Source organism: Sander vitreus, chromosome 5 (genome assembly GCF_031162955.1).
Source record: "Sander vitreus isolate 19-12246 chromosome 5, sanVit1, whole genome shotgun sequence".
Lineage (NCBI taxonomy): Eukaryota > Metazoa > Chordata > Actinopteri > Perciformes > Percidae > Sander > Sander vitreus.
This window is the reverse complement of record NC_135859.1, coordinates 3,384,166-3,408,489: the sequence shown is the minus strand read 5'-3', so window position 1 is coordinate 3,408,489 and position 24,324 is coordinate 3,384,166. Positions and strand designations below refer to the sequence as shown.

General features: G+C 42.0%; 1 protein-coding gene across 2 annotated transcripts in view; it reads right to left on the bottom strand.

Annotated features, from left to right (window-relative positions):
- sema4c (sema domain, immunoglobulin domain (Ig), transmembrane domain (TM) and short cytoplasmic domain, (semaphorin) 4C) overlaps positions 1 to 24,324 on the bottom strand; it is a 110,678-nt gene that overhangs the window by 46,145 nt on the left and 40,209 nt on the right. For both annotated transcript variants that reach the window (XM_078250063.1, XM_078250064.1), the window contains one exon: positions 8,840 to 9,049. In XM_078250063.1, coding sequence (XP_078106189.1) covers positions 8,840 to 8,963 — 124 coding nt within the window. In that variant the 5' untranslated portion in view covers positions 8,964 to 9,049. The remainder of the gene's footprint in view (positions 1 to 8,839; positions 9,050 to 24,324) is intronic.

The window sequence follows — 24,324 nt, the reverse complement described above, 5'->3', positions numbered from 1 at the left end:
TACATTTAATAAATGACATTTTGATGTTTGAAAGTCTCTAGGTTTTGACATAAATGCAGATATAAATGTAATTTAAAACAATAACATGGACTTTATTATCTCAGGAAAGGGAATTGAAATATAAAAATATACATATCGAAATATGTGCAAACAAATGTACAAACACAAAAATATTGACAAAATAAAATTGAAGAACACACTATTTCATTTCATCAATGGGAAACATACATGTGTACAGACAAGGCTAGCAGCAGCAGCAGCGCCGCGTCAGACACATTTCTGGTGTGCAAAGACATAGAAAACACCACGCAGCCGCCACGCAACAGAAACGCCACGCTCACGCCACGCAGGCAGTGTGCAGGAGCCCTAAAACAGTCACGGCAATCGAAGGATTGAATGGAGCCCAGAGTTGGGAGAGCGAGATGATGGGGTGGGAGAGTCGGAGGAGAAGAAGTGGTTAAAGTGGATTACCGCAACAACGGAACAAGTGAGCCCAGTGGGGGGATGGTTTTCAAAGGGTGAATTTGTAAGATGAAAGCGGGGTGGTGGGGAGTGGCAATGAAACAGCCTAGTTTCTTGGGGGGGGTGTAGCCATTGCAGTCCACAACAAGCAGAACAAATCAAGAGCTAGTTGATGCCACAAGTGAGGCTTTTTCCATTCCAGAGTCGTGGTTCAGCATGTGTGACTGGAACAGCAGCGGGCACCAGCTGGGGAGAGTTAGGCCTTTTTTATTACAATGTTGGGTTACACTTCACTTGAAGGTATCTACATAAGAGTGAAATGACACTGTCATGAACGTGTCATAAACATTATAAACAAGTCATAAACGCTTATGACATAACGCTTCTTTTAGTAAGTGTCATTCGGTTTTTGTCATGACGAGTTATGGTTAGGGTTAGGGTTCATGTGTCATGACTGTGTCAGGACAGTGTCATGTGTTCATGACAGTGTCGTGTCCCTCTTATGTAGATACCTTCAAGTAAAGAGTAACCCAATGTTGTAACACACAAAGGGAGAGAGACGGTAGCCTGTGGAGTTCAACGGGAGCAGCATGGCGCTGCTACAGTTTGGACATTTGACTCACCGAACAATTTACATGCCCAAAAATGAGAAGTGTTTGGTGATTCAGAAGAACGGGGGAATTCTTGGTCAACGACTAACATTTCTAAAGAGTAGGAAATAAACATTTACAACTTCCTCAGTGTCCCAACTGTCCATTGCGATCCATTGTTTTTTCTATGGTTTAAATTAACCGCGCTCCATCCCGTTACTGGTTTGGCTGTTTCAGATGTGGAAGTAAAGTTTTTTCACAAAAACAACTCCATAAGTCTCAGTTCTGTATTTATAAGTATATTTTAAAAGGAACTGTAGTTCCTACATTGTTTTTCTATACATTCACTTTTTTACATTCAGAACACAAGACAAAATAAGAGTTGAGTTGCAAAACACATAAAGAAAAATAACAGTTTTCCTCGATTACATAATATATGTCATATATACATAATCATAATCGTGATAAAAATTCGATTGATTGCACAGCCCTATGTTTGAGTGTAGACAGGAGCGGTTGGGGATTGAATTACCAACCCCAACAAGCATTATGATCACAGCCTCAGGCAGTGGGTCTAGATTTCTGTCCAGCTGGGTACTGTTACTGATTACTCAGTACCACCGCCTTTGAATGACTGGGTACTCATGGTGAAGTTATTGTGAATGCCGGGCATAATAGACTCATTTCCTGCTCAAACAATCTGTGGAGGAGGCAGACATGTGCGGCTATGTGAGGCACAACATGTGGAACATGTGGTCTGGTTCGTTCGGAGAGCTGCGAGATTCAGAAACCGTAATAAAGCCCTAAAGAAAACCTACGTTAAAGTAGTTTATTTATGTTCTTTTTCCGTTATAACTGACCGTCAAACTGGATAATAAAAGAAAGCTCTGTGGCGTTCATTGTTTGTGTTTGTTCATGTTTCACAAAGAGTTTAACCCGAGCCAGACTGACAACAAAGATAGAAATCATATCACATCCATACAGGGATAGTAGTATTCAGCTGTTAAAACATAATAAAATATATGACACACTGGTATCGGATTCGGAGTTCAGGTATCAGAATCGGTATCGGGAAGCAAAAAATTGTATCGGACCATGTCTAGTTTTTTTCTCTCCAATTAAAACTGCACAAACCAAATATATATTCAATTTACAATCAAATAAACTGAGACATTTAGCAAATCCTCACATTTGAGGTGCACAAACCACCAAATGTTTGGCCATTTTTGCTTGTTAAATGACTTTAACTTACTTGACTTTGAAAACGGTTGCTGATTATATACCTGTTAACCCTCTGTATACTGTATCATTTATATAATTTATGCAATCATTATGTAATCAAACTGCATCATTAAGTAAAAAAACACATGAAATGTGTGTTTTACCTGGAAACATACAATATGTGAAAACCAAGCGTGCTTGTCTCATGTCATTTTGAATCCATTACATATGTGAACATACATACATGTAAAGTTGTTATTAAATGTGATGTCAGAGCAATATCTAAAGAAACCACATGTGGCCATATGTGACTTTATCTCATGAGATGTTCACTTTCACTTTTGTTTTACGTGTTAGGTAAAAGGACGCCAGTGATTTTGAATATAATTTCAATGGTGGCACTTCTAATACACGGGGAGGGGGGGGCTTTGGATAAGAGGAGCCTTTAAGTGGCATTTTCATTTGAATCCACATGCCCACTTGCCCTGCACATCAGCTCTCACAAAGCCAGAATGACAACAGAGAGCAGTCCAGGTCCTGACACCTGCTCCCGGCTGTTAATCTTCACTGACTAACCGTGCGCAGGGTCAGGGGATGAGTGCCACTCATAGCAGGTAAAAAGTGGTGATGAATCTTCTTTCTTTCCTCCCTCCCTCCCTCCCTCCCTCCCTCTCTCCCATTTATCCTCCCAGTCACGCACAGCCTCTCTCTGCCTTGCTCTCAACTACTCATTACTGTAATTGGAGGGTTTGGGGAGATACGGCAGAGAAACAGAAAGAAAGGGGAAAAAAAGAAAGGTTGAGAGAGAGAGAGAGAGAGAGAGAGAGAGAGAGAGAGAGAGAGAGAGAGAGAGAGAGAGAGAGAGAGAGAGAGAGAGAGAGAGGCTTCTGGAGGTCAGAGGCCCGGCCCTTTTCAACTCTCTTTCCGCTCAGTGTTTTTTTCTCTCCCACAATCTCTCGTTCTGTCTTTCTTTCTCTAAATCAAGAGCCATGCATTTTCTTTGGCTTTTCTTTTAAGATGCAGGGCTCGTGTGCTGCATCAAAGCGGGCTAGGTTTTCAAACAACATATCAAGTTTTTTTAAGGGCTCTATTTCTCCTACCCTCTTCACCTCACTACTGCTTTTCTTTCTCTCATTCTTTCTTTCTTCCTTTCTTTGTTTAACCACAGCTGCTGCGTTTTGTCATAGTTTTGGCTTACTGGCCTCTGTCATTGGACTTGTCTAAGAGGTGCATGTGTGGTTGTGTGTGTGTGTGTGTGTGTGTGTGTGTGTGTGTGTGTGTGTGTGTGTGAATGTGTGTGTGTGTGTGTAAGTGTATGAACCCAACAGGAGAAAGTGAAAAAGAGAGTGAGAGAAAAAGACAGCACAAGGAGTGGGAGAAGACAGCGCATTATCAGCTGAAGTATTTTCTGTGCTCAATGGGAAAAGGTTAGGTTAAGGGGCGTGAAAAAAGCTTTAAACAACATAATGGATGCTCCAATCAGGTGCAACCAGTTCAGTAAGAACCAGGAGGGAAAAGCATAGAGCAGAATGAAAACAGATTGAAAGACAGAAAACAAGTTAGAAAGAAAAACTTTTACTTTTAAAGGAGGCGCTGGTGATATATATTTTCTTATCGTCAACAAATCCCATGAAAAGACATAAAGAGTTAAATGTCTCGAGTCAGGCTCCAGTTTAGACTCAACTTGACAAATGAAGTAAAAATACTTGCAACTCCAGTTTGACTATATGTGACTTTTGAAAGGAGAAATAACATGTTAAAGGTCCTATGACATGCTGCTGGAGGGTGGGGGTGTGGCCTGGACCGATACCTGTACTGCTGCGTTTCTCCATAGGTCTATAGTCGATGACTTGGCTTTGTTAATCCTCGCTGTAGAGAGCTCAAGCATAATTATGTCTAGGAAGTACGCCAACCACTGTTTTATACAAAGCGAGTGGGGGGGGGGGGCGAGCCAGCGTTGAACTATCATTTTCTTGGTTGCAGTTGAGCCGGCTAGCCAAATTTTCTTCTGTCTCCCAAGCAGGTGTAGTTTAGAGTCGTCATTAAGTTGTGATTCTCGGTTCTGAAACAGAAAATGTACCCAAACAGTATATTGAACATTCCCCCTCTGGAACATCTGTCCCAATTCATTGTCTATGGAGCAATTCCAGACTTTTTACTTGATAGCATCACAAATTTGAGTTTTTACACTTTAGATGTTTGATTTGGGAGAGACTAATATCTAATATTTTTGGACTGCCTTAGACCATCGGAATAACATGTATGAGTTTTGAAAATGGGCGTAGTTCCCCTTTAAACCCACACACAGTGTCCAGGTGCTGTACATACTCTGAATGTGTTTGAATCTGCAGCTCAAATTAGTCTCCAACAAATGCATTTTTACATTTACTCCTGTTTGAGTGGTTTGCTAAAACCTACAAAGCACAATGCCCAGCTGATGTAGAAAATGACTTCACCTTTTTAAATTGTGTTTGTGACCTGCTTTTATATTGAAGTCTTCAATAAGAACCAATGTACTTGGAGCTGAGTGCCACAGACAGGATAGCTAATCAGAGATTATTGAGAGACAGATTTAAATATTGTTGGTTTTGGTCTTTTCATGGGATTTGTGGGCACTAAGAAAACAATGGAATACAGTAAAATCAGCCTTTTACTTTAACATCAAGTAAAAATGTATGCATGAAAAGGCCTTTAGCAAGAAAGTATGAATGAGAAACGTGTACAATATGAACACAATGTGAATATATGAAAGACAAACCACATAAAAGTGAAAAGAAATATTGCACTATGTCAGTGATTAGATAATTATGTAAATTTACAGTGCTCATTAGCAGCTCTATAAGGGCCACACATAATGTTAGGACATACAATGGCTCATTAGGAGCAAACTGGGATTTTTATCCCCTCCATAAGTGTGACACATGGGTCGCGAGGAATGAAAAATGTCAAAATGTGACTTTTAAAAAACACAAAAGAAGAAGAGGTGAATATTAATTAATATTAAAAGAAAGACAAACACACAGAGAGAGAGAGAGAGAGAGAGAGAGAGAGAGAGAGAGAGAGAGAGAGAGAGAGAGAGAGAGAGGGAGAGGGAGAGAGAGAGAGAGAGAGGATGTTGGTGTTTCTTCTTCTGCAGCCTCATGTAAGCCTCATGTAATTGCTGGGCGGGGGTGGTGGTGTGGTGGTGTGGGGGGTAAATATTATCTCTTCAACCATCTCTGCCCCACCATGACACACACACACACACACACACACACACACACACACACACACACACACACACACACACACACACACACACACACACACTGCCAGAAGCTCCAAATCCCTCAGACTGCCAGCCTAAGCAGTACACACACTCACACACACATATAAACAAAGGCGGATTAGATAGACAGACACACACGCACCTACGCATGCACGCACGCATGCACGCACGCACGCACACACACACTCTCTCTCTCTCTCTCTCTCTCTCTCGCTCTACACAAATAGGTATAAACACACACGCCCTCTCTGCCCCCACATTTTCTCTTACTCTGTTTTTTCAATGCTTGTCTTCTTGTCTGCCTGTCTTTCAAAGTCACACTGCATGCAACTGCACCTCTCTCTCTCTCTCTCTCTCTCTCTCTCTCTCTCTCTCTCTCTCACACACACACACACACACACACACACACACACACACACACACACACACACACACACACACACACACACACACACACATACATACACGTACGTAAGTTAACATGGAAGCTGTGTGTCTGTGTAGGGAGATGCCTCCATGCAAAATGAAGCGCAGAGTGTGTGTGTGTGTGTGTGTGTGTGTGTGTGTGTGTTTTCCTTTCTCTGTCGTTCCAGACAGTCGTTTGCAGCTACTTTCTGTCCTTTTAAGGCAGTTAGTGACCGGTCTCTCTCTCCCAGTCTCTCTCTATGTCTTTCCACCTGTCTCTCTCTTGCTTTCCTTCCATTATGTATCTCCTCTCTCTCTTCTCATTCCACCCCCCACCCCCCCCGCGCTCTTTCTGCAGCTTTGTTTTTCCATTTCGTCTCTCTCCTATCTCCTCCTCAGCACCGTGGCAAGCACCCTTCCATATAAGTCATTTTACCCAGTATTGAGCATGAAAATCTCATATTTTCTCTTCCTCTAACCATGTGGAGCAAGCTGTCAACGTGTAAGATAATCCCACTTGTTTCCAATGCAAATGAATTTATGTCAAGAATCTTTCTCCACTCAAGTGCCACACTCGAATCAAGTACGATAGAAGTGACGTGATCCTCCTTCTCCCGTGTTTCATAACAAGGCTTTTATTCTAAAGATGAATTGTTTCTACAGCCAGGTTTTTTTTCAGAAAATCCTGAAAATTAGATACTTTTAGGTTGTGCAGTTGTTTTGCTCCTTCCATATAAGACCATGAGTGCGTAGCTGTCCCTGTTGGCCCTGTCTGGTGTGTTTTTACCACAAGAGTGCTCTGGGCAAAGTGCAGCAAAATCTGGGCCGCTCACTAGCTTTGCTTTGTCACGCAGTACTGGAGCATTTACCCAGAACGTATCGACACCCTATCGATAGTTTCCGCCCCCCATCCTCTGTCCTCACATGCCACCACAACACCAGTGACGACTGTAACATGGAGAGATGAGAGGAAGGAGGAGGACTGTATGGAAAAAAAAGGGAGAAGTGGAAGGGGGGAGAGCATGAGAAAGCTGGGTTTGAAATATCTCCACACCCCACCGCCACCAAGCGCCATTCTCCTCAAGAGCGGCTGAAATCTGAGCTCTTTGTGAAAACGCCATAAGAGCATTTGGGGTTCATACGATGAGCTGCAGCATACAAAGCAAAAAAAGGGGAGGGGAAAGATAAAAGGCAAACAGAGGAGGAAGAGAAGGGAATGGAGAGATAGATATGGGATGAACGGTGGAATAGGTGGTACAGAGAGGTGAGCTTTTCCTTATTTTTTTCCCTTTCTTTATAGTATTCCCCTAATCCCCAAGAGAGAGAATGCAGCACTTCTCCTTTGAGGGATTAAAAAAAAGACTATTTCTCAGCTTGCAACAATTGGCATTGTTCTGTGAAGAAAGTCGGGTCTGGCTGCAGAGGAGGGCCGAGATAAAGAGTGCAAATGCAGTTGAGCCCTAGGATTAGACTGATGTATTGTTTTACTGAGGGTTGATGTCGACCTCTTAACACAAAATCAGAAAGCATCCAACTCTGATATAATGGAAAATCCTCCCTGGTTGCTGTAATGGAATACTTTTCTGAAATTACTGCTTTTGTATTTAGATGTCTGACCAGTTAAATCGTTCCAAGGCCAACGTGGAGGATTCTACCAACTGCCGCCATCCTTAAAATCCATCTTGAGGCCTGGCCTCCGTGCATTTGGTCGAAGGCAGGAAAGTAAATGTTTTGTGTCAGGTTCATCTTTGGTGTATGTAAATCTGGAGGTTCACCAATAGCAAGCTGTATTAACAGTACTGATCTTTGAGACAACAGAGAACAGATAGAAGCTATGTATGCCAGTTGCTGTTTTTTTATTTACCACCCGTCTGTCGGAGTATAAGCTGATCCACTAAAAAGGGAATAGTTTGGGGCAGTTAGTCAGACTGTAAAGAGATAGAAGTCAATGGTATAAATTCATTAAATACACCTTGCAGTGGCAGGGTTGGGTCAGTGGTAGAGCAGGTGCACATATACTGAGAGGTTTATGCCTCGACGCAGAGGTCCAGGGTTCAACTCCAACCTGTGACTATTTCCTGCATGTCTTCACCTGCTCTCTCAGCTAGCGGTCCTGTCAAAAATGAAAGGCGGAAAAGCCCCAAAAAAATAAACGGTGTGAACATTTTATCCTGTTATCGACCAAGCTTGCTTGTATCTGACAGTTAGTGAGCCCAGCAACGGCCCAGTTTGGAGAAAATAGAAAGAAGCTCAGATTTCCGGCTGCTAGCTAGCCAGCTACAGTAGTGCACCAACTAGCCCTGCGTGTAGTCACTATATGGAACCAACGTTTTAACCACTGTGAACAGGCCTTTAAAGACACAGTGAAATTAAAAATTCTACTTCTAATTGTGTATCCCTGTGTTAACTGTTCAACTATCTCTTGATATATACCAAATATATGTTAACAAAATCATTTTCGAGTATTTTTACTTCACCCACCATAGAAAAAACACACTTCACCGTTAGCTCGTAGGTAGCTAGCAGAGCAATATCCTAGGAACTGTCTGTGTGAAGATACCAGTTTGCTAGCTACTTTGCTAGCTCAAATCCCCTTTGGGGCAACCAGCTAACCTTGATGAATCTATTACCGCAAGTTCAGGATGAGTCATTAAAAATGTTCTTTTTTTTTTCATTTTTAGGAAGAGAAAAGAGAGCGATTTTGATATAAAAATGGTTAGCATGTAACAGGAGTCAAATGAACACACGAACACAGGGGAAATGTATTTTTTGTTATATTATGACTTTAAGGAGCCAATACCTAACGGAATTCTCAGTCTGGTTCTCTCTGGAAAGTTTCAGTGGCCCCTGAGGACGAACTCCTCTATCAGCTGGAAATACACTGCTCACTCACCTCGGTACCGAACAGTCTTGCGTGGGATGGGGTTCCAGTTGAGACCCAGCGACTTCTCCCATCCAACCAGGAACACCAGGAGCAAGACCTTGGTCCCGGCCATGGCTCCCATATCAGCTCCCATTCGTCGGAACTGGCGTTGAAGTGATGGATCGAGGGATCAATCAGTTGATCAGAGGGACTGGATAGAGCAGCCCGGCTCCTGGCAGCCTGCCGAGAGAAAGAAAAACCAACACATCAGCTGGAAGCAGCAATTCACTTCCTTTATTGGCTCGGTTGAAGAATCCCTTCTTTCCAGTAACAGTATTTACAACTTGCACATTTTTCAAAAAGCCACACAAACAAATGTTCAGCACATTCAAGCTGCACTGAAAGACACATTAGTCACTTTGAAAAACATGTACTATGAAATTTAACATGGTCATCAAAATGTATAATAATGTAAAACATGAGTTATGCAAATCATTAAAGCAAACAAAGACAACGCTGTAATCAATGTGTGTGTGCCGCTGTGTGTGTCTGCCAAAAAAAATTATTTATTAATGACTTTTGGCCGGGGGGGGGGGGTTATGCAGGAAGGTTGTTTTTTTTATCCCTCCCTCACTCTGAGCGACAATCCAGCTATCGGCACTCAAAAAAGCTCAGAAATAGCTTATCTTGTCAAGCCAAGCAGTATAATAAACTCGGGCTGAGTTATCAAAGGTAATTGGCGCTGGCAACACATCAACCAAAGTGTTGAGAAATGAATGTCAAGGCAAGGACAATCCAATAGCACTGTGTTGTAAATGAATTGGTTTATACCTAATGAACATGTCAAGTGTGCGGCTACAGAGCGACATTATAGTCCAATAACAGCACAGGATGATTGACTTGTTACGCTGCTGCTGCTGCTGAGACTGATGCACAGCGCCAGAGGAGGAATCTTACATAAAAATAGTACTTACACGCTTACAATGACACTCTCAAGTTTTTGTCAGCTTGCGAGGACCTGCCAGCCCATTAACTTTTACCGTATGTCACATCGTTACTTAGCTATTGTGAACTCAGTGACATCAATTAGCAGCATAAACGTGATAATTCAAGTTGCAACATGTTAAGTTAAACAGTGAACAGCCTTCATTTATTTTTATCAGTAGAGTGTTCAAGTGGGAAAATAATGTTAGATTGCTGCCATCAGTAGATTTGCTGCAGCCACCTGTGCTGATACACATCCACAATCAATGATGCATGAAGTACAAAAAGAAATTACATGTTCTGCTTGTTTTTCCATGAAAAGAAAACTGTTATTGGACGGTCGTCTTCATTAAAAAAATCTACACTGATTGGCCTACTTGTTTAAAAATTCACCCACATTAAGAAAAACCTTTTCTCACTTACTTCAAGTGATATCTAGTCATGCAGATGGTTTTATCTGCCCAAGTTGTGAAATATCTGTCTCTAAGATTTCTGCTGCTATACACAACCTATACAATGCAGGGGATAGGGCTGCAATACATCCTTTTTTTTTTTTTTTTATCGTCATCGCGAAATCAACTTGCACAATATACACATCGCAAAAGGCTGCGACAAATCATGGAAGACACTCAGATTTTTTGAGTTAGTTGAAAGAGAGTATCAGCAGAAAACTGCACTTTAAAATGTAACTGTTATTCTTTTGTCAATGATGCCATTCGTGGACAGTTCAATTAATAAAAGAATGTTGCCAGACCTTCCTCTACAGTGCTGCGGAGGAGGGTCTGGCTAGTCCACACAGCATTCCGGGATGGGGGGAAAAAAAGGTGCTCTGGTTTATTGGCATTTCTTTAAACCAATCACAATCGTCATGGGCAGCACTAAGCATCGTAAGGAGCCGCTGCGAAATAGTCTCGGGAAGGAAGTTGTTTTGGTGGAACGTGTACGTTCAAAAGTTGATTTAGTCATGCAACAGAAAACTCAGATTGCACAGATAATCTAGCTAGCTGTCTAGATTTACCCTAACCTACCCTTTAAAATTCCAACACAAAGAAAGCGGAACGTCATGGATATAGACGATATAACGTGTCACTGTGATTGTTTGAATATCGTGAGTATACAGTACATGAACACTGGGTAAAGGCTTTGTTTGTTTGATTGTTTTGTTCATGAGATCATGAACATAAAACCACGTAACAATATCACAGTAATATACAATACAATACAATACCTTTTCTAATCTCTCCATCTTTTACAACAATTTGTTCTCGGGTTGTACCCCACAGCTCTGTATTAGGGCCATTGCTTTTCTTGTAGTATATGTTTCCACTTGGAATATATATATATATATATATATATATATATATATATATATATATATATATATATATATATGTAGCTAACGGAGCTAACGGTATATATGTATATATATATATGTATATATATCATATTTCCTTTTGAAATTAAAACTGCTATCTCAGAATGGTGTTTCTGTTTTCCTTTCATTTGACTTCATCTTATGACCAAAGTGTTTGTATCTATTTCAAATGACCACACTCAAAAGCGGGGCGACAAGCCTCCCGTCATAACCTCCTCCTGGCTGCATCCCCGAGTCTTTTGCATGTCTTAGTCGACAATTAATAGCACTGATTTGGACCACACTCTATTCTCAAAGACATTCATGGTCTTGAACGCGTAAAATTGTACATTAAAAGTATGTTATCGATTGTCTGTTTTCTAAAGGTTACAAAAATCATCAGAAGCCGCCCCACATGATTATGCTATCTGAAATTGGGGTTCTAGATAGTGTTCCATAACCTGATAAGCACTTTGTTTGAAGTAGACCTAATCTACAAAACATTGTATCCATGGTTTTCACATAGAGACCTTTTTCTCTCTCGGTAGAAAGTAGTTCCAATCGGATTCGAGTACCTGCACAAGACACTGTCTGCAAAGGGATGTCACTGTTACATTTAAATGTCATTTTTAAATGCCACGAGTGCCACAAGCTAAAATCCTCCCACTTCTGTTGTATTCAAATGGCAGCAGAAATCCCAGAGATTTCAAACCACAGCACGTAAAAAAACCAAACAATCTGCATGGCGAGATACCACTGGGAATGGTGACTGGTGGTACTACTTTTAGTAGTAATTTGGGTGAGCTGGCCCTTTAATTTAAAGGTGACCTATAATAAACCCACTGCATCTCCAACTCACTGATCATAATCTAAACCAAGTCCAATTACTCTCACCTTAATACTAAACCAATTACTGAACTTTAACTTCACCACTGCAGATATAAGGACTGATGGGTCTTTCTTAATGTCATATTCATAAGAGTTGAAATGCAAAGGTCCACACACGCGCAGAAACGCACACACACCTTCTATAAGCTTTCTGCACTGCGTATCAGCGAGTGAAATGGCGCCTTTGATGATGCATGCTCATTGGAGAAGGGAACCCACTGACTCTGATTTTGGGCAACAAAATGTCAACTATATTTACTTTAACCCAGCACAAAAACAAAATACCTCTGTACATGTAGCACATTGCATCTCTCCTACTCTCTCTTCCTAATCTATTCCCACATGTGAATATTAAATTCCAGTGCTGGCATGAACAATTTAGATTTTGTGTGTGTGTGTGTGTGTGTGTGTGTGCGTGTGCGTGTGTGTGTGTGCTCATGTCCAACCACAGTGACTGTTATTGATTACACTTTTGCGAGGAAAATAAGAAGAGCCACCCTCCACCCCGAGATCAGATCATAGCGGCGTGCCGTTTAATGAGCGTGATTAAACGCTGGGTTTGGGTGAAAGCTCTTCAAGCCTCGCAGTGGCGGCTACCGGCTTTATTGGATCGATGCTGGAGGCCTCGGTGGCCAACGCTTGAGTGAGCCCAGATTGAGATTGAGAGGTTGCGATGGAAAGAGTGAGGGAGGGATGAAGGGTTGAAAGAATGAGAGAATTGGTGGGCGAGTTATGGAGTAAGAAAAGAAGGGAAAAAAACGAGGAGGTTTTTTCTGTTTCTTCTTCTTTTCCCTCAACATCCATCCTTCTGTCTCTGTGCTGAAAGCTAACCGAGTGAAGTGGGCATCCTGAAGGCCGGATTAAGTGAAGAGGCAGTGTGTAAACACTGCAGGGGAAGATGAGGAGGAAGAGGGTAGCAAAGCAGCGGATACAAGGCTTCAGCTGAGGAAAAGCTTAAAAAAAACATCATCATTTCCTCTTCCTCTGTTTGCTGCCTTTCTCTGCTTTTCTTGGAGTCCATCTCCCTCTCTTTCCTCTCCTCCGCTGACGGAGCACAACTGTTTGTCACCAGCCAAAGCGTCAAACTAAACGTTGATTTCTTTTGATTTTCAAATCCATCCAAAGAGGGGCATAGATGTAAATTGCTCTTTCTGTGAATAACATCCTGCAACTCGCTCCTATTTATTTTGGTCTTATACAAGTTTGAGCTGTGGACAGATTTACTATAGAAATATTGTTTTTGGTTGCTATGATTATAGTGACAAAGACGCTACTGCATTTTTCATTTTTTTTTCAAATTCCACATTCACAAATGCAATATTTACAAAAAAACTATTATTTATATGTATGAAGGAAATGGAACTATAATCTATGTGTCAACGGTTTCTTCCTCACGAAACAAAAAAGCTATGAAAAACAAATGTATACAATATCTTTCATGTTTTTAGTGTGAACTTATTTTTATACACTACTTTGCATTGGATTTGTTCCGTTGTTGTCTTTTTCAGTTTGGCACGGCATTTAGTTTTATTTTCCCAATGCTTCATGTGTATGCACGTCATTCTGATGATTTCTTTTGATACTATTTTGATTATAAACATAACAAAACAATCTCCCCTCGCTCTACTGCTCATGCACCTGTTGGTTCAGAGAAACAGAGAGAGAGAGAGAGAGAGAGAGAGAGAGAGAGAGAGAAAGAGAACTGCATTTCTTATGTACTTACAAATATGGAGACTGATTTCTGGCTTCACTACCTACACTGAGGACAAACAGCATGGCTAGCAGCTAAATATGTCTTCTCCTGCCACAACATAAGAACATAATTATTCTTCTTCTCTTTTTTTATATTATTGTTTCAACGAACCCTTTGAGGGACATGCACAGAATTTGTTTATTATCTGCAATGACATCATAATTATTAGAGAGAGAGAGAGAGAGAGAGAGAGAGAGAGAGAGAGACAGAGAGAGAGAGAGAGAGAGAGAGAGAGAGAGAGAGAGAGAGAGAGAGAGAGAGAGAGAGAGAGAGAGAGAGAGAGAGAGAGAGAGAGACAGAGAGAGAGAGAGAGAGAGAGAGAGAGAGAGAGAGAGAGAGAGAGAGAGAGAGAGAGAGAGAGAGAGAGAGAGAGAGAGAGAGACATTCTCTGGTTTTAGGTTAGAAGCCCTGCACGGTGGATATTTTACAAGCACGGACCAGGTGAAGCAAGTTATTGGCAAGCATGGAAGGAGTGTTTTTGTGGGCAACACTGATTATCACATACTTTTCCCACGGATTCTTTAATGTGTCACACAATAAAACTGGGATTAGAATGTCTGGCTGGAGAAATGTCAGATAATGAACAGCTCAATGCCATTGTAGTAAAACAACAAGAAATGTAATTTTGCATAATAAATTCCTAATACAGGAATCTTGTTCTTGTTTTTAGTATTTTAGTGTGTTAAGTCTACTTGTATATACTATTTGGTAATAAAAAAAATAAATAAATAATGAGTAGCATTTCCACAATAAAAAAAGTACTCAGTTACAATTAAAAATCATGCATTTAACATTGGAATTGTACAAAGCCTTTAAAAACAGTCCTCAGTTCAGTGTGACTCATTTAGCTGCTTTAATAGCATGTCGCTCAGGGATTCCATACAGTGACAATATTGGAAATTGCGCCATTCACCATAGAGCAATAACAATCAACTAAGAACAGATTAGCTAGGTGCAATTTTGTTTTCTATTCAGCGTTGTTGCCTTCTTCATTTGTTTCCACCGTGCTGCTAAAACTGCCCAGTGAATCAGCAAGCCACTTCTGCGGCGGGAACTTTATGGACGCCAGGGGAGACAGCTGAAGTCACTCTATGATGTATTTGTCTTCTTCGTTCGATCAAGCGGGTGCTTATGATCCCTGGTTGTGTTGTTAGGAGCGAGATTCAGACTCGCTCTCCCCTGATGACCAAATTAACTCACTTGCTCAGTCTCTCACCGCGGCCTCTTTAAGGTCCTGCGGCGTCACATAACTCTGCAGGCGGTATCAAATCATCTTTTAGCTGCTGGTGTTGTTGTTGAGCCTGGTTTAGCTAATGAGCTGAGACGCGGCAGCCTAATACTTTTAGTCAGCACTCCACAATGGAGAGCTCATTAAAACATACAGAGAAATAGGCCACATGTTCTGATTGGCTTGCTGAGCACGTATGTGGGCATTTTTTTGTTGTCGTGGGGCCTGAATGTGTGCTTGTGTGTGTTCAGTGTGTGTGTATTCTTGTCCGACTGTATTGGGAGGTAAGATGAGTGCCCGTAGGGAGAAGCAAACCAGGGTCGTTTCTTCGAAGTGAACGGATGTCAGGGAAAAAGAAAGGAAGACAAGAACATTTTCAACCCCCATCTGTCTGTCCTCTTTTCTTCATCGCTCTGTGTCTCTGCTTTCCGCTGTCCTCTTACTGCCCTTCCTTTTGCCAAACCCTCCTTTCCTGGCAGCCTTTTCCTACCCTTCCTCACATGTTGACACACACACACACACACACACACACACACACACACACACACACACACACACTGGTGCAGTCCCAGCTAATTGCTAGTCCTTCCAGGCATTGTTTGACTTTTAACCCCGACCTCTGACCCTTTTGTGGGTCAGTGAGCTAGGGCACATCACCCACCGCGCTCCACTCTGTCTTTCACACTGGAACAGACTTAATGTTCTTTGACCCATAACTGCCACTATAAAAACAAACACACACGTACGTACGGACGGACTGACTAAAGAACTGCTCCCACCCTACATCTCCCCTCTCCCTTCCCTGCAAAACAAACACAGCTACCGTCAGCTGTCTTCCTTCCTTCCTTCCTGCAACCCCGTCCCCTCCCCTTTCCCTCCACCTTTTATTGCTCCAGGAGCATTTGAACACACACACAAGTGCAAACTCTAACACACACGCACAGAAGCTGTTTCACCTAAATAGAACAAACTGGATGAAACGATTTCACACCTCGTGGACGGTGGGATGAGAGCGGCTCCAGGACTTTTATGCTGCGCTCCCCTCACTTTGTAATCATCATCGTGGAAGGAGCAGCACTGGTGCATACATGGTTGGACATGTATGGGTTTCTGAGGCTGCCAATAGCCAGGTTTCTACATTGGTTTATTTGAAAAATGTCCCAACAAATTTATAATGCTGAAAGCGTCTGAAACAGCAATAAGAGCATTGTGGGACAATGAATCTCAGTTTTTAAACCAAGACTAACTCTCTAGAATGAAGTATGATATAAAAGGACTAGAAGTAATTACTAGAAAAATATCTCAACAACTATAGGCTCGACTGCCATGAAATGTTGTGCAGGAGTTTAGGGTCCCCAGAGGAGAAATCCTACTGACCTTTCCTCCAGCGCCACCATGAAGTCGACATTTGTAGTTTATAGTGAAAATACCTAAAAAACTATTAGATGGACTTACAGATATTTGACATAGATATTCATGTCCCGCTCAGAATGAATTGTGATGATTTTGGTGATTCCCTAACTTTTTATTTGTCCAATACTTTGGTTTATGACCACATACCTGCAGAACAAATGGCATCCCCATCAGCCTCGGCTGTAGTTTGTGTTTGGTGCTACTTAGTATATATTAGCATACTAACACGCTAAACTAAGCTGGTGAACATGCTAAACTCTGCATGTTAGCATTGCCAGTGAGCATGTTAGCATGCTGATGTTAGCATTTAGCTCAAAGCACCTGTAAGTGCAGCCTCACAGAGTTGCTAGCACGGCTGGCTGTAGACTTTTGCTAGTACAAATGAAAACATCTGCCAGTGCAGAAAAATAATTTGAACCTGGTCTCATTACAAATCACCTTGTTTCAAGAACATTCTGGAAATGAGTGCCAGTATCTTGAAACAATACAGGAAAAGGCAGCACATGGCATTAGAATACAGAGAATGGCACTCAAGTGAAGAAAATTGTTATTAAAAACATCTTCAAACTAGTTAGTTAGTTTGTGTTTAGTGCTAATTAGTAGGCTATATATTAGCATACTAACACGCTAAACTAAGCTGGTGAAACTCTGCATGATAGCACTGTCACTGAGCATGTTAGCATGCTGATGTTAGCATTTAGCTCAAAGCACCTCTAAGTGCAGCCTCACAGAGCTGCTAGCATGGCTGACTGTAGACTTTTGCCTCATTACTGAGTGTCAGTATCTTGAAACAACACAGAAAAATTCAGCACATGGCATTAGTATACAGAAAATGGCACTCAATTTGAGGAAATTGTTACTGAAAACATGTTTAAACTAGAGGGGCACTTAAATAATGCAGACTTCTACCAAGGCCATGCCTAATCTCGCAATGTTAATGAAAGTAAAAAAATGTAATGGGTTCTTCCTTGGCCTATCCTGTACATCCTTCCACTAAGTTTCATGAAAATTGGGCAGACAGACAAATAAACCTAACCAAAAACAAAACCGCTTTGGTGGAGGTTATGATCTCACTGCACTGGTTTTTTTCATTTGTTTGGAAAAAGACTTTTAGGACTAAACAATAGATAAGAAAGACTTGATAGGGTGATTGTCATTTCCTACCTTTGACTAGGGAGGAATCTCCATCACACAAGAAGTGGATGTCACTTAAGTAGAAAAAAATGGGTCTTATAGGAGGAACAGTTCATTTGGTGCCACGGTTCAGCTTTTTGAACTTTCAAAGAGAGCTCTTACAGATAAATAGTTCAAAGCGTGATACATTTTCCACACAGAAGGATTCATTGCCAAGTGATAATTTGTAACCCGAGTTCATTTAGTATTCTGGTGGTTCAAAATGTTATCTGAGAGTCTGTGAAGCCACCAGATAGCCTTGGAAGAAGATTTATCATATGATAATTTCACCAATTTAAATGGTTTTTATACATCTGAAATGTTTTGATCAGAAAATCAGCCTTTATAAACAGGGAGGTTCCTCCAAAACAGCTATGGTGATTTGGATCCGAGCTTACACGCTGTAAGTCGCTCTGTATGACAATACTGTCAAAATATACAATGGCTCTGCTTGTGACGTTGCATCAAAGAAGAGATTTAAAGTTCCAGTGTTCAAGTCCAGAGCAAAATGAATATGAAATCGGTATGAAAAAATATCGTGTTACAGCAATCCCTACAAAATTGATGACTTGTGGAACGTGAAATGAAGGAAGTCAACAAGGACTTCAGCATTGTGCTATTTCTTCTCACTTGTTCAAACAGTGCTGCAGAGCCATGCGTGCAACAGGCCTGGGAAACAAAAACCTTACAGCTCAACATAGCACCGAAAAGCTTTTTCCCATACGGTGACAGGAAAGATGAAGACAACTGATCTTTTATTCAGAGTGTGAAGCTAATGGAGCAGACATGGACACTCCATTGACAATCAGACATGCATACACCACCCACACTGTACTCAGCATCTGAGAGTCTTTGTACAAAGACAGAGGTGAACACTTAAAGCAGGTACGGTGTGTGTTTAAGTATATGAGAGTGTGCATGCACGGTTTAAAGCAATATCAAGCCTGAATGAGTCTACATGTAAGTGATAGCATTAACTTGCATGTCTGTGAATATCGCTCTGACCAAATGGGTGTGTTGAGTCTTTATGTTGACCAACTCACATTAAAGAGCTGTGTGTGCGGATGAAAGACTGACAATCAAAGAACGGTTTGTTCAGCCGCATGCAGCGTGTGAGCGTGTGTATGAATGTAGAAGATGAATGCCAAAGAGTTTGTGTGTGTGATCGTGCCATAGCGTCCAACATGATGTTAAAGGTGCAGTAGGTAAGACTTATAAAACTAACTTTCTGTCATATTTGCTGAAACTGACCCTATGTAGTAGAACTACATGAAGATGGTCATTAAAAAAAAAAAAAAAATCTGGCTCCTCTAACACCACCTACAGCCTGTAGCGCGATTTGCAAAAATCCACCGCTCCCTGTTCAGATGCACCAATCAGGGCCAGGGGGGGTGTCTAACTGCGTGTCAGTCACTGCTCATGCACACGCATTCATTCTCCCTTGTGGGGGGAGGGGCTTAGGAGACGTTTTGGTCTTTAGCAGAAAGGGGGGAGGGACTGAGAAGTTGTTGATGTTCAAATTTTTTGGCTAAGTCCTGGATCTTCACAATCCTACCTACGGCACCTTTAAGCGTTTGAGATACCCCTTTAAAAAAGTACCTCCATCAATATGTGAGCCACCCATCAAGTTTCATGCACCTGAGTGCATGCTTGCACACAATTAATGATTTGCTAACCAGCGGCGAGGCATCAATCAATTCAGCCTGTTCTCGTGAATCATACGTTTGAAAAGCGTTCACAGGACTTTCAAGCTGGAGAGCGGAAAACAAAAGACTTTCACCCAGGAAATGTGTGTTCCTTCGGAGTGTTTTAATACAAACCAAGATCTTTTTCCTAAACTTAACTAGTCATTTCGGTATCTAAACTTAACTTTTGTTGCCGCATATGATACGATATCATACAAACCCGTTCATGAGAATGCATTGATCAATTCAACAGCATCAAGTTGATGTCATTGACTTTCCTTACCCATGGTGACAGGAATTCCCCTCCAATCCTAATTACCTCAAACTGAAGCGTAACGGAGCACCACGTTTGACTTTAAACAACCTACTTCCACTTGATGGAAACGTCAAAAAAATAAAACTCCCACGAGAGTTTGCAGTGTAACATCTTTGCATCCCACGCTGCTGCCTCCCTCCAGCACCCTGCTCTTTCATGTCTCTCCCCTGGGAGATTCTGCAGGCCTTCAAATCTCCATCTTCTCTCCTTTCATCCTTACTGAAGCTCTTGCTCGCTCAATCCCCCCCCCCCCTCGGTCGCCTTGTCCGTGTCATGGTTGGCTGGTCAGGCGTGGTCGGCTTATAATTCTTTGAGCGGCGCTCTGATCTCCTCCATCAGTGCCAGGGGCTCCAGCTGATTACAGATGAAATGGATCTGATTTGGACTCTAACTTGGGGCCAAACACCTGCTCAGACCCCAAGACGTGATAGAAGAGGAGGCGCGGGCGGGAAGATGAAACCAGAGAGACTGACGTCCAGTTCATCGGACAGCGGGACCATCTGTGCATTTGGTCTGTGGCCGTAAACGCACGCCTGATGGAGGCCGATCTCACTCCAATCATTTGGGGATTGGACGTGACTTTCAGTAAGTCTATTTCAGTTAGCCTAATAGCTGGCCGGATTTGCATTGAGAGATGATCTTAAGGAAAGTACCCCATGCCAATCTCTAGGTATGGTGAAGGGGATGTGATGATGTGGGGCTATTTTAATTCCAAAGGCCAAGGGAACTTTATCAGGATCATAGTATCCTGGATCCATGAAATAACTGGCCTTTAAAAATAGAAATCTGCCTGCCTCTATGGGAATTTAACATAGGGGTGTACTGACTTATACCCCTTGTATTTTAAGGAAAACATTTATTTATTTACGATACATTATTCATTCACAAAGAAAATTGGTGTCCTTAAAGGTTTTAAAATTTTTCCTCATTTTTTTAATTAAGGCATTAAGATCAGTTTCCAAAAGATGATTTTTTATTCCTCTTTTTAGTCAACTTATAGCATGGGTGTATTCACTTATGCTGAGCACTGTCATTATCAGTTATATATATATATATATATATATATATATATAGATATATATGTTCATGCAGCAACCAGGAGCAGTGTTTTTTTTCCTGAAAATAGTTTTTATTACTGGAAACTATTCCCGGGATAAAATGATAATGATTACCCAATAATTTTTCACAATTTTGTAAATTGACTAAACAGCAGATGAAATCAGCCCATTTTTTTCATCGTCATGACAACCGTTTGGGTAACTGTTTCTAGCTTCCTTGTCCACTAAAATAGACAGACAGACAGATACGCCAGTCACTAGTGACTGATTGGGACAAAATAACCCCAACACAGTGCAGTAAAATGACATCTGAACAGTAAAGTGTTAACGTGAGCATGAAAATAGCATTTGTTTTGGGCTAAGGGGTTCGTTGAACGTCTGAAGAGAGAGTAGAGAGAGAGAGAGAGAGAGAGAGAGAGAGAGATTCCCTATCTAGCTACATTAACCAGATTTCTCTTAATCCTTTAACCTGATTGTGGAAACCAGGTTTTGGTTTACTTGAGATGTAAGAAATAAGATTACCTCAGAAAGCCGGCATTAACCAGGTTATGTATGTGCGAGCAGACAAACTGTCTATCTGTGTGTGTGTGTGTGTGTGTGTGTGTGTATCTGGGGCTCCCTCTCCCTTTTCTCTCTGGTTGCCCTTGTGCCCGCCGTATGTTGTGTCTGATGTGCACATGAGTGCGGTGAGCAATGGTGAAACCCACGTGCACTGTGCCCTGCTTCGACCTGCCGGCCCCATGTGCAGGCCTGGGGGATGCTGGGATAGCGCTCTGACCTTTCATCAATGCACACTTATTATATAAGTGTGTGTGTGTGCTACTCCATAATCCCCATGTAGTCACAGGTCGATCAGATTTGCTCAAGGGGACGGACAGACACACACACACACACACACACACACACACACACATTTAGACCGACACTGTTTTAGGTGCATATTTACATATACATACTGTAATATTTACGAATATAATTGCTGTACACATGTACAGACTCCTACATACCAGGGCTGCAACTACCGATGATTTTCATTGTCGATTAATCTGTAGATTTGTTTTTTTCAATTATTTGATTAGTTCTTTGGTCTATAAAATGTCAGAAAATGGTGAAAATGTTGATCACTGCTTCGTGAAGCCCAAGATGATAGTGGCTGTAGTATTAATGACGAGAGCAAAGCAGGAAGTCGGGTGACGAAGTGTAGGAGCGCCAAATTTGGAAGAGGCAGGTTGTGGTGGTGGATGGCTCAAACCAACACAGGACTTTCACCCAGGGGAGGGGGGGTTCATTTCCAGTTTGAAAATAAAAAGTCAACGGCAAGTTTTTTTTGTTTACTTTCAGCGTCACATGCGTAACCGGAACTTAAGTAAGGTCTGATTTGAACCCAAAACCAGTGTTTAAAACCTCAATATTTACGTTCAAAACCGCGAAAAACGCTCCTGTGGGTATATCATATTGTTGTACGGTTTGGAGGACTTATATTCACATTCACGTAAGAAGTTGGAATCAGAGATTTTACTTTTATCCAGAAAAAAATACTTAAACTGATTAATCGATTATCAAAATAGTTGCCGATTAATTTAATAGTTGACAACTAATCGATTAATCTTCGCAGCTCTACTACACACACACATACACACACACACACACACACACACACATGCGTGCATACAGTATATTCACACACACATACATTTATTTCGAATAATACATGCATGTACACTGTACTCACATACAAAAACATAAAAGGAATGCTTCATCACGTGTCATATGCACACCAGCACATAAACTTCTTCAATTCCACCACTCACATATTGTTGCAACCTGCTCCTCACACACCAGCGCACTACTCAAATCAGCACGGCAAATATGCTCCGTCCCCCCCCCCCCGTTGGGCAGATTCAGACAAACAAAAAGCTGACAAACTTTCTCTCTTGTATTCTCTCATTAAAAAGCGTTCACCGCTGTACGGTCTAGCGCTTAATCAGCTCTGAATAATAGAAATGGTCGTATTGACGCCTGCGGGCACCTGACGTACTGTCTCATTCCGTAACAACAACCGCTGGGCATGTGAATGCAAAACACAACGACACACACACACACACTAAGTGCGTTTCACTATCTTTGTGGGGACCCGCCATTGACATAATGCATTCCGTAGCCCCTTACCCTAACCTTAACCATCACAACTAAATGCCTAAACTTAACCCTTACCCTAACCCTAACCAGAACCTCATTCTAACCCTAATCCTAAAACCGAGTCTTAACCCTCAAACAGCCCTTTGAAGTTGTGGGGTCCAGCATTTTGGCCCCACAAAGCCCACAGACCCCACAAGTATACTGTATTCCCAATTTTTGGAGCCCACGAATATAGTTAAACAAGAACACACACACACACGCACACACACACACACACACACACACACACACACACACACACACACACACACACACACACACACACACACTATCTCCCTCTCGCTCTGGTTTCCCTCTCTGGCTGTCAGTCTCTGAAACCATCACAGTGTATTCTGGCTTGGGGAGGCCGCCTACTATGCTCCTAGGGGGGCTAATTGTCCAGTAGTGGTCTTTCGCTTTCCCTCCCACTCTCTCTGTCCTCTCCTCAGCTGCGTTTTTTTGAGATTTTCTTTCGGGAAGAGTTCAGGAGTTCACGCTGAGCCCAGAGCCCTGGATCCCACTGAGGTGCCACAGGGAAGAAAGGTTACACCTAGCTGGACTCCTATAGAATCAGCCCACACACCTTAATGTCAACCGGGTGGGGAGGGAGGGAGGGTTATACCAGAATGGAGATGAATAGAATGACAGCAGAGGAAAAACAGCACTGAAAGGAAGAAACTCATGCACAACAATTCGTATGATATCCAACGAAATCAGGCAACTGCCGGCTGGTTACGTGACGATTAGGTTTAGCGGTCTTTCCAGTTAAAGTTAGCCGAGAAAGGGTTGCTGTGAGCCAGGTACTGGTCACCTTGAGGTTCCGGCCGTTTCAGAGGCTGTCGCAGTTGAGTTTAGCCGACAAAAGGTGACTGTGAGCCAGGTACAGGGCACCGCGAGTTGCTGGTCCTTTCAGGGGCCGTTGCAGTTGAGTTTAGCTGACAACAGGTGACTGTGAGCCAGGTACATACAAATTACAGTACATTACTTTTTGTAGCTATATTTACGAATGGTTCATGAGAACCGTCTGGTTAGAGTGACATTATGGGCTGAGGCTTTCATGGTAAAGGTCTCTCTACCATTAGGTGGTCCTTATAAACACGTCTTCTGCATGTATCAACACTGAGCACTGCAATCTTGCTGCTGCACCGTTACCTGCTTTCAGCACATTTAATTCCCGTAGCCGCCTGCTGTATTAGCATTTAGATTTATCTGAATTTAAAGTGTTTCTCTCACTATGTGTTCATGCTCTTTGGAAGTTGTGTATCTCAGGCTCTGCTGTGACATTCATGAGCTCAGGGACAGACTGTGTCAAGCTTGTTCAGATAGAATGATTAAAACTGGACCTGAACTGCTTTCTGATCATCGTCATCATCTTTAACCATGTCCTATTTTTGTAGATATGGCCATCCATGCTAATAGTGACATTGTACTCATCAAGTTAAGCCGCCTACTCACGATCATAGGAAAAACCGCGAGGCGGTGTAC